General features: G+C 32.4%; 1 protein-coding gene across 1 annotated transcript; it reads left to right on the top strand.

Moving 5' to 3' along the window:
* Positions 1-1296: 1296 nt before the first annotated feature.
* Positions 1297-6855, top strand: LOC136071530 (putative F-box/LRR-repeat protein At5g02700). Its single transcript, XM_065782956.1, has 3 exons — positions 1297-1797; positions 2051-2173; positions 6652-6855. The coding sequence occupies exons 1-3, from the start codon at positions 1297-1299 to the stop codon at positions 6853-6855; spliced, it is 828 nt and encodes a 275-aa protein (XP_065639028.1).
* The last annotated feature ends 5196 nt before the right edge of the window (positions 6856-12051 follow it).

Raw genomic sequence — 12051 nt, 5'->3', positions numbered from 1 at the left:
TTTAAAAATGGCATGGCATGATCAATATTAAAATTAGTTTAAACTTTTTGATATCATTGTAAGTTGTATAATGATTAATGAACCATTTGACTAATACACTCTTAAAAAAATATTTTTTTTAAAAAAAAAAAAAAAAAAAAAAAAGGAAAGAAAGAAGTTGACCCAACCCAGACCCGATTTACCCACCACATACCCAACCTGATCCAAGTGTGTGAATTTTGGGTGAGAGAGAGTTTGGGCCAATTCTTTTGAGTTGAGTGTGGGTTCGGTTTGAACTCAACCTGGATCGTACTCAGCTTTTGTTCACACCAAAAAAATAAAATAAAACTGAGTTGCTTTGTTGACATTGTTTTCGTTTCAGAACACGTTTGTGCACAATTCAAATAACTATCTCGATAAAAATTAAAAAATAACTATGGTAACTATAGACCACTTCCGCTTAGCTTATTTAGGCCTTGAAGCAGGCATAATTAAAGTACTTTTTTGGGCTCATACAAAAAAGGCCCAACAGGCCTAATTATGTGCTTAGGAGCCAACCAATTAATGAGCATAGGCTTTTTGTTTTTTTAATAGGATGTGGGCATGGGCTTTAATTCCAGATACTGGACAACAAATATTTCAAAGCCCACTACTTTCGAATAGGACGAGATCCGATTAGTTTCAGCTTTTGAAATGAAAACGAATTCTATTCATTCATGATTCATCGAATCTAATATTTTTTTTTTTTTATACAAAATAGAAATTCTATTTTAACTAATAATTAATAAAAAGTAGTAATAATTGTTTTTCGAATTTGCATACTTCAACAGCATCGTTTCTTCTCAAATTTGAGCTTTTCTATGTTATGTTATGGACCGTATATCAGAATTGCCAGAACCTATTCTACAACACATCCTCTCCTTCCTTCCATTTAAACAAGTATTTCAATGCGCAATATTGGCCAAAAGATGGAAACATGTGTGGTCGACATTCCCAATTCTTCGGTTTGATCAAACCTATTTCAACTCGTTATCAAAAATCGCGAAAGGCCGGGATGTCTGGCTGAAGAAAGGTTTGCTAGTATATGTTATTGCTTGCCTCAGAGTTTGTTGAGTTTACATCGCTGTAAGTTCGATACAAGTAGTACTGGTGGTCTTGTGAACATGTCCTCTTTAAGAAAAGTGTGCTTAGTTGAAGTTCATATGGGTAATCAGTTTTTACAAAAAACTAGTTGTTGGGTGTCCTGCGCTAGAAGACATGAATTTGAAATGGTGTTATGGTTTGAAAGGTATAGAATTGTCATGTCATCATAGATTAATGGCTATTGGCATTGAAGAAAATCGTGACCTTGCGAGAGTTGAGTTGGAAGCACCAAATCTTTGTAGTGTTCATATAGTTCAGACATCATGTGAGATTAACCTGGTCCATTGTAAAAATCTTAAGAAGTTGAAGTTACAAGCATGTATAACAGACGATTGGCTCAATGACCATCTCTCTGAACTTCCACTCATTGAGACCTTAGAACTAGCATGTTGCTCTCTGCTGAAGAGAATAGAGATTTCAAGTGATCAGCTAAAATCATTGGCCTTACTGGCGTGCTGGAATCTAGTTGAAGTCAAGCTTGATGCTCCTAAATTATGTAGATTCAATCATTATACTCGTTCTGTAATATCGTTATCATCATCGAATGCTTTAAATCTGTCGGTAGCTACTTATGGCATGATTAGTCGTGATGATCCTTGGAATGTTAAGAAGATTGAATTCCTCTCAAAGCTGAGTAATTCAAAGTTATTGAGTTTGTCACTTCAGTCAGCCGAGGTATTTATGATTTATTTTTTTTACTCATCTTCCTCATTGATTTCTTTTGTATTAATTTTTCTTTTCTTACATTTGTTCTTTTGAATATCAAATATTAACATTTATTGTAAAATTGAGTCTAATTAATTTGTTTGTTTGTTTAATTTGTGAAGAATGCGATTATTCCCAAAAGATTGAGAAAAACCGTATCATCACCAGCATATAATGTCAAGCATTTGCATTTGTTTTTATCTTCTCCACTGTCGTTTACAAGATATGCAATTGGATTGGGGAACTTGTGGATAGCTTGCTTTGGATTTCTCCTCTTCTGGACATTCTAACAATAGAAGCCGGCTCCACTTATAAGCCTGATGATTATGACAAAATATCTTTCAAGGTATTATATTTATTTATTTATTTCTTAGAATCTTGAATTTTGCTCCCTATTTTTTGATTGATGAAATTGCTAAATAGTGCTTTAATTGCTTTAAACAAATTCATTATTGTAAAAGATCATTCTTGTTATATGTTTTTGCTTCTCATACTAAGCCGGTTTCTTTTTCATGTGGTAAGGATTCTGTTGTAGTTAATAGTTAGGGAAGTCCCTCATTGTCTAAATATTTGTTATTTCTATATATGATGCCTGTTTAAGGAGAATGGTCTGACAATTTTATGGTGAGATCTTGTTATCTTCCTCCCTCCCCAAACATGCACAAAACAAACATTACATCAAAATTTGGAATTTTATATTTAACTAGTATGTAGCCTCGTGCTACCGCACGAGAATGGATATATTATTAATAATGAGTTTATTCATGTTTAAAAAGCTCAGTTAAGTCTAAATTCATATTATTAACCAGAAAATTTCATTAACAAAACTTAGCAGTATATATATTTTACACAGAAAGATGAACCTTGGTGACAATGTTTATCCAAAAGATCCATTCACGCTTTTGAATCCTCAATCTCCATTGGTGATTGAAATTTTCGTAGCTTAAAAAATTTAAAATAAAAAAAAATAAAAAATAAAAAATAAAAAAGCCCTCAGAGTTGTACTTATTTTGTAGTTTTACGATGGGTCATTTTGTAACATGATGGGCATTTGTGTGAAGAAAAAACCTCTAAAGTTCCATGACTGATAAAAGAAATTCTCTCCAATCTCTTTTTATAGAGAGATGGGTTTGTGCGTGTTTTTATACATCCTTCATAGTTGTATTATCATGAAGCAGGTCCAATGGATTTAGATTGGTACTACTGATTCCCAAAGCATGAGTGTTTAATGTGTTATTAATTTCATTTCATTGGCTTCTACACATGACAGCAAAATTAAAAATAATTAGATTGTACACGTGTATAGTAAAATTGGACTCCAATTTCATATTTTAATTGAACAATTGGAATGATAATATATGATAGTGACAACAATAGGAAAATTCAAATAAAATTTCGGATTAAATTGTAACAATCTAAATAAAAAATTCCAGTAGAAAGACAAGGTGGAGTGATCCACTCCAAGAAGGGGACCAAACTTGCGTAAATATAGAATAATAAATCTCTCTCCGGAAAATTTACATTGTTCATAACTTTTACCTTCACTGAAAATTTTAAAAACATAGTGACTCACATTTACCATCCAGACATCTACAGTCAAGTCCTCTCCAATTCGTGTGAGATTCCATTGATCACTAAGTTCCTTTACAGACTACAAAAAGTATCATCCATCAGTCCACAGCAATGCTTTCTTCATTGTTATAGGTGCCAAACCTGAACAAAAAGCCAAATATAAGGATAGTGAATTTTAGGCATAATGTGCATCTAATCATATATTAGCAATTTATAACAAATGTAAAGATGCAAACTTTGTAAGTGAATAGTAAACAAAACTCAGTGTCAGAATCAAGAAGAAAGCACTTTAATCCAAAACTTAGTGCAAATGTAAAGATGCAAACTTTGTAAGCAATTTATAACAAAGATGCAAACTCTGGCTTTGCTATCTTTTTGGAAATTATGCAATGTACCCAAACCAGGTTCTTATCACTGATATTAATCTCTTTGGTTTTCACGTTTGACTGCAAAATCAAGAAAAAACTTAATTAGCACAGTAACCCACTTGACCCGATACATAGAAGTGGTTTTAATGAGAATGAGTGCACATACATTTATCTTTTTGGAAATTATGCATTGTACCCAAACCAAGATCTTATCACCGATATTAATCTCTTTGGTTTTCACATTTGACTGCAAAATCAAGAAAAAACTTAATTAGCACAGTAACTCACTTGACCCGGTACATAGAAGTGGTTTTAATAAGAATGAGCCCACATACATTTAGCCATATGATGCAAAATTCAACTTCAATTTTAGATTCTAGACACATGGCACAAAATTAGAACTCTAATTAGGAAGTATACGTGGCACACAATTAGAGTTCTAATTTGGAATTCAATTTCACACTCTCTCTGCTTCACCTATTATTATATATATAGATTATAGACAAGGTTTCTCTCCAAATTAATTTAGAGAAAAACCTTTCAAACTATTCATATATCTTTTTATTAGTTGTGAATTTTAAAATTTTAACTTATTGGCTTGCATGCTATTTATGTTAGTAACGGGCATGTCAAATTTCATTGAAATCAGATGTTATTTATCATTCGATTAATAAACTTATTTTTTATATATAATTTTATATTATAAAAACTTGAAATTTAAATATTTAATTAATAATATAGCTATTAATCTTCGATTTTCTTGAAATTTGCAAGTATTGAGGATATATTGAAATTATTGCAACTCCTTTTTAGGCTTCATCTAGGTGCACTACGACAATGATCCCTTGATCTACACAATCCAGTGATTAGATTTTTGAGCAAATATGTTCTATTATTGAAATTATTGCAACTCCTTTTTAGGCTTCACCTAGGTGCACTACGACAATGATCCCTTGATCTACACAATCCAGAACCAATATACAGATTTTAGTGATCTAAACTTTCTTTTCTTTATTTTTTTAGTTACGCCTTTCAAAATCATTGCGGCATTGCCTTTGTTCAATTCCCCATTGGATGATTGTACAGAAAGCAATAAGGATGGAACTTGATAGCAAAATCTAGAAACCTAATTGCAATACTACAGGAAAATCATAGCAATTTAGGTCGTATCTAGGGCACAAAACTTCCACTTTTATGAGGTCTAGGTGAGGTTTTGGTAGATACTCAATTTAGCAGTTTAGATTCTAAGTCAAAATTAAATAGGAAGGAGAAGTCTTTATCTTTCTCTAAGTAATTGTTGTTCTCGTGTAGAAATTTCCCAACATGAGTATTTGTTAGGAACCTAGAGGTTCCTAACGGGGATGGGTATGAACTGTTTGATGGGAATTATAAGGAAATTGTCAAGAATTTAGACCCCTTAAACACACAGATTGCGTAGCCTAGATTAATTAGCCAAGTTGTTACTTAGTCAAATTAAGCAATTCTAGGTTAAAACAATCCAAACAATCATATCAAGAATATAAAGCAGCGGAAAATAAATAACACAAGATATGATCACCCAGGAAACCACACGGTAAAAACCTGGGGAGGATTTGACCCACCGATCCTCAAGGCTAACCTGAATTCACTATGAAAGAATTGAAGTTCATACAAAATGACTACAAGCTCCCCGCTCGACTTCAAGCAATGTATGAGCAACAATACAATATGGACGACCTCCAAAAACGTGGCTAGGGTTTAGTTTATATACCTAGGGTAAAAACATAAAACCCTAAACGTTTAATGAAGTAGGGCTGAGTTGGAAATTCTGCAAAAAATTCAACCTGTGCGATTTTCGATCGATCGAGTCTATTCTTCGATCGATCGAGCCAGGCCAAAAGTCCCAAGTACTTCTGCAGCCACTCGATTCCAACTTTACAATATTAAACCAACTTTGAGCAAGTCTAAATAAGACTAAATACAATGTTTTGATCATGGTTTGTCAACATTACAAATTAGAGTTCTAAATACATAAAATCCTAAGACCTTAGAACCTAACAGAAATTGACTTAATTTGAGATAGTCACTCTCCATAGAAAAATAGAGAGAGAGAGAGAGAGAGAGAGAGAGAGAGAGAGAGAGAGAGATGCACAAACGCACTAAAATATTGGTTTATTCTTTAATTGATATCTAATGTTGAATTACAATCATATATTTACAAGAGACTAGCTCTAATGTCATTGATTTACATGACTCAAGATAATTGGCTAGTTAATTCAACATATGCTTTATAAATTAAGTCATATGTTAAATGAGTTACATTTGCTCAAATTCTAACTAACTCATCACAATCTCAACCAACTGCCTAATTACTTAACTAAATGGATTACAATAATTATTTCACATTCCTAACAGTATTTTAATAAGTTTTATCATTTATGAGCCCAAATCTTTGTATCATTAATCAAAGGGTCAGTCATATCAAGTAAGAAGTAACCTGTCTGTTATTCAGCAAAAAAAAAAGTAACATGTCTGTTATTATCGCAAAGAAGAACATAATTTGCTTTACAGAATTTCTAGCCGCTTATATCTGAATCTAAACAAGAGAGAGAGAGAGAGAGAAGATAAGGATAAGAGAAAACTTTAGCAGAATTTATTACTTATAATTTTTAAAAAAATAAAAAATTACTTGACAATCGATGACAAAAGTGGCAAAGTAATTTTTCAATACTAGTGCAATTATGAAAATAATTTCACAGTAAAATCTGATTGTCACTGCAATCATAATTTGATTTTTCACTCAACGTTTTCTCTTTTGCCCTTAATGCTATTGAGACTTAACTCAAGATGGTGTTTTTATTGGCCTTTACATATTGCTAACGAACTGGTTGCTTGTATATTTCAGCTGTCATATGAAAAGCCTGTTTATAAAGGGGAGAATTCTAGCTGTTGCAAATTCCTTCCATTTCCATGTTGGAGGCATTGCTTGAAGACTGTTAAGATTGACAATCGTAGAGGAAGTGCAGATAAAGAAACCCTAAGCAATTATTTTTTTGAGAATGCAAAAACCTTGGAGAATTTCCAGTTTCTTGTTGGTGGCATTAGTTGAAGAGTGTCCAAGATTGAGAACTCAAGGCAAATATGCATATACAAAGATCTCAAAAGGGTATACTTTTATAGGATGCAGAAGTGTTGAGATTGGTCTCACATGTGCTACTTTTGACTCATCTTGTAGAATCTCAGTTAACATGACTTTTATGGAATTAGCAATATTTTGTAAGATTACTTTGGACTTCGCATTAGCAATATTTTGTAGTTATTTTCTAGTAAATTTGTGGTTTGGCTCCTAATTATTTCTACTAATTGCACGAGAAATTTTTAAGTAAATGTGTAGCATATTCATGCTCTATCGATTGTTGAAACAATTTTCCATTGTCATTTACAATTTAGAAGAAAGGAAAAATTTTCAATTCTAAATAACACTTGCTTAAAAGATTTATTGCACTATATAAGTTATACAATAAATTGGCAATTTTTTCTGATAAGATATTGTATTTCATTTGTATGAATGGTCTAAATCTTGGTGTTACACAATTATAAGGAGAAATTGGTGTAAGTGATATATTCCTGTGGGCACCGAATACCCCTTGGTAAGTTGGTAATTGGGCCCCCAATTAATTTGTACATGGGCTATACATTGATCCTACTAAGGGGGCTCTCCGCTTAGTCTGGTTTGTCTTCTCTAAGCCCTAACCTAAGGCCTTTCCCCCGACTTTTCTCTATTTCCCAATGTTTCCCTCTCACTTTCCTCACTCTCTCTCTCTCTCTCCTCTTTCCTCTATTTCTTCCCTTTTGCTTCCAACCCCCTTGCCTTTCTGCCTCATCCATCTTTTATAGTACTTGGTTAATGGTTTGATCATCATTGTTTTTCTATTGTGCATGTCATCCAACATCCATGTAAATCCCCAGGGATCCTCACGTATTTATAGGATTCTCTCGTATCTTGTTCCAAATGCCATCTAGTGCTTGGCAACGAATTTGCCAAAGGCATTATTTTAGCATTTGGTTGCCTAGCCTGACCCACCCTTGTCTTCTTAGCGAGGCCAGCTATCAGCACACATGCCGGTCGGAGCCCGATCCTTGCACCCCTCTCAATGGGACGATTTTGGCCCAATGATCCTAAGCGTTGGCCCTGTGGGTCATTCTAGGTCTCATAGGCCCGAACCCTTGCGGATGGGCCGACCAGATCCCTTCAAGCCCAAACCCCCACACTTTAGGCCCACACCCCCACCATTCCATTTTTTGTTTGTTTCTCTTTAAATGTAACTCAAAATATATATATATATTTTTTTTGTTGTTGTTGTTGTCGTTCTTCCAAATATTAGATCAATTACTACAATAATGTGAATAAGAAAATTTTTTAAGTAAAGGAGTGATAACATATTTAACAAAAAGATAAAATCAAATTGCAACTCACAAAGTGAGAAGAAATGATTTGGGAAAATTTTAATCCTTGGGGTTGATTTTTTTAAGTTAAAATTATATATTTTATGATAATCTCTAGGATTTTTTTTTTAAGTGTCTTGGTACTTTAATTAATTAGGAAACCATTTTTGTGGAAGTACTAGTTTTTTTAAAAGAAAATAAAAGTTCTAAAATACTACTTTTCATAATTTCCTTAGACCATTCACATCCATGTGTTTAAAAAAATACTCATTTTAGCATCTAAAAACCTATTTTATCTATTTTACAACTTACACTACATCCCAACTCTTATTTTTCACATCACAACAAATATTGTTCATTTTTAAAAAAAAAAAATTACACTCTTTCTCTCTCTTCATTCTCCATGTCTCTCTCTTCATTCCTCTCTCTCTTCCTTTTTATTTGCCAACCCACATAGAACTTACAACAAAAATCCATTGCCACCACTGCAAACCCACAGTGAAACTCATCCATATCACCACAACAACCCCACCACCACCACAAGCCTACAGATACACACAAACCCACAAAAAAATCAAAGCAAAACCCACTGCAACAAAAACCCACAAAATCCAAATCTAGAAGGCAAAGCTCATCCAAAAATCCACTTCCACCACCACAAACCCACAATGAAACCCACCCCCACCACCATGGAAACCCCTCACCCCCACCACCATGAACCTACAAATGCACAAAATCCCACAAAATTTGAAAGTCATCTTATATTTTTATATATAATTTCATATTGGCTTATAATGATTTTGTTATTTTTAACTTCTAAAAATATTATATCTTCTTGTAGATGTTGTTATATTTATATATTTAATTTCTTGAATGGTTTGAACTTATGGTTGTTAAAAGGACTAAGAGAAACTTAGAAGGGAAAATAAATTTAAGATGCTTAATTGGTCATTTAGTTTTGTTAAGTGCTAATAAGAATTACATTGATTAAACCAATGCAAAAAAACATATATGTAGAGTTTTTGTGGTTCATTACAAGATAGTTTAACCTTGGCCCTTTCAAACTAAAATTCCTGGCTCCACCCTAGGAGTAGACAACAAAAACTTCAACTATGTTTTCAACGTATGTAGTTCATTTGCCTTTTGTTCTTCTTCTTCATTTTGCTTATGCTTCTACTCCTTTTGTTTATGCTTTATTTAAAAATTTTGTAGGTGAGGCGCAAGCACCGCATTGAACGTGTTCCTAGACATATCTCTCTGTGTTTGGAAACCAAAAAGAAGACATTTAAGGTGATAAAAATATTTCCTTTTTCTTATATGCATGATATTTGTGTGCATTTTCTATTTGAGCTTTATGTTTATGTTTTATGTCTTTTTTTTCCTCTCTTCAAAACAGTGCCAACGTTGCCATAGAAGAGGATGTTTTATCAAAATGATTCCAGGAAATGGCCGTACTTTCTATAAAGCTGATAGTCAGAACTAGAAAATAGTTTCATTTCTCAAAAATATTTTCACCTGAAAATATTTTATACTCGGAAAATAATTTATATGTTGCTAAACATAGCCAAAGTGTATAGTTTTGTCTTAGAACATTGTACATCAAAGGTTTCTAACCTGAAAAAAGAAAAGGAGGAAAAAAAAAGTGTAATCGGTGAATTTGGTATTCAAAATTTTTTTTTTTCCTTTTAGCTATAGATATTATAAGAAATACAAATACGCCATTTTGAATAAAATGAAAAGAAAATATTGATGTGTGTGTATATATGTATATATATAATTTGGTATTCAATATTGATGTTGTTTTAGTTGTCATGTGTGGGAAATGCTCAGACTGGTACTGTTTTTCCCTTTCATTCTTCATTTGTCCTCTGCGCGTTTTTGTGTGTGTGTGTGTGTGTTTTTGTTTTTTTTTTGCCCTCTTAGACTCTTAATATATTCTTGCAACCTGGTTATCATGTTTATTGACTATGACTGACAAAATCATCGTGTTAATCAATTTCTCTCATCGAATGATTGTTATATTTGGCAATATTTTTGCATATATATCCATGTGAAATGTTATGATATTGGGAAAAAATTGGTCTTTGCCTTTTTTTTAAAAAACAATCCAGAATTTTGTCATCTTTCTCAAACTAATTAGGGAAATGACCTTCTTTTGAAAATTGAATTTCTCAAAATCGATTTAAGCCCTATAGTAGCATTTCTAAAGAGCCTATAGTGACGTTTTAAGGACTTATAGTGGCGTTTCGTAACTTGATATACATGAAATCGAGTTATAGGTAAAAAAAAAATTAAAAAAATTGCATGTAACTCAACTTCATGGTGATCGAGTTAAAAAAATATCACTATAGATCCTTAAAATGTCACTATAGGTTGCTTAAAACATCACTATAGGGCTCTAGAATTTTTTTTTTTTTTTTTTATAACTCAATTTTGAGAAAATCGAGTTTCAAAAGAGGAGCATTTTCTTAATTAGTTTGGAAAATTGGGCAAAATGCTGGATTTTTTTTTTTTTTTTTTTGAAAGGAGCATTTGCCCATTTTCTCCTATGATATTGATACACTTCAAACTAGCTAGTGTTAAAAAGCTATCCAATTGTGTGCTATTTCTAATATAGTAGAGAACCTTTTTTAAACCTTTTATTCTAATTAACTAGCAAAAAAAACAAAGATTATGTTTAAGTATCAATGGCATGAAGGACTTATTATTAGGTCAAAGAATGGATTTTATAAAGGATGTATAAATAATTAAATAACATTGTAATGAACGGAGTTTTGTAAACTTGTAATGCAGTTGGTAGGCTGGAACAAAGTCACCTCACCAAAAAGGGCTGATAGTTTGGGGCTTGATGCTAAAAAGCCCAGGGACTTGAAACATGGGACTTTTGGGCTGCTTGCAGGACAGGAAAGAAGATCCTTGATGATGGGACATTTGGGACACCAGATTATTGGACCTTTGAGTAGGGAAGACACTCTTCTAACCCCATTCTCTGTTTGTTTGTTTCTTTTTTTTTTTTTTTTTTGGAGAAACTCCTTTGGTTTAACAATGTTCTCTAGAAAGAAAAATGTTTTCAAAATTTTTCTCCTTTCTTTTTTCTTTGTCTTTTTTAAATAAAAAATCTTTTTGGCTTACTTTTGTTTTTAACAATGGAAGGAGGCTCTGTTCCATACACTGTTCTTCATCTTCAATAAATTACTCCAAGAGTGCCATTGCCAAGATTTGCAATTTGCATTCCCTTAGTTCTCTCTCTCTCTCTCTCTCATTTTCCTTTTCTTTCCCTTCTTTACTTCAAGTGATTAATACTTAGATTAGTGCTTTTTAGTTTACAAACTCCAAGACTTCTAGTACCACTTACTCAAATTCCAAAATAATAGAGCTATTAAGAGAGTGATCACACCACCGCATATTTTTGATGTGATGGTCACTCCACAAGTATAAGTACGTGTGGGGTGTGGAGGGCAAGAATCGAGGTTCAAGTCTCCAGGAGGAAGCTTCACACACATATAAACTAAGATCAGGCTAGAATATAATTTCTATCTTGTATCAAAAAGAAAAAGAAAAAAAGAGTGACCATGTATATGACTAAAATTCATACACTTCAAAAGCAAAACTTGATATCACTATGAATATAATAAATTATTATTGATTGAAAAATATATTATAAAACCTATAAATATAATAAATTATTATTGATTTGACAAAAATATATGATTAGTTATTTGATTCAATTCTTTATGCATTTCAATGATTATTGTCTAATTTGTAGCCATCTTTTAACTTATTAATAAATTTTTTTTTTTTGTCTTAAAATCATTATAATTAATGTGTTGTAACTTCATTTGAAAGCCTAGGCCGATAG

The sequence above is a fragment of the Quercus suber genome, unplaced genomic scaffold, assembly GCF_002906115.3.
Source record: "Quercus suber isolate HL8 unplaced genomic scaffold, Cork oak 2.0 scaffold_322, whole genome shotgun sequence".
NCBI classification, from domain to species: domain Eukaryota; kingdom Viridiplantae; phylum Streptophyta; class Magnoliopsida; order Fagales; family Fagaceae; genus Quercus; species Quercus suber.
Note: the sequence above shows the minus strand (reverse complement) of the source record. Positions and strands in the feature narration are given on the sequence as shown.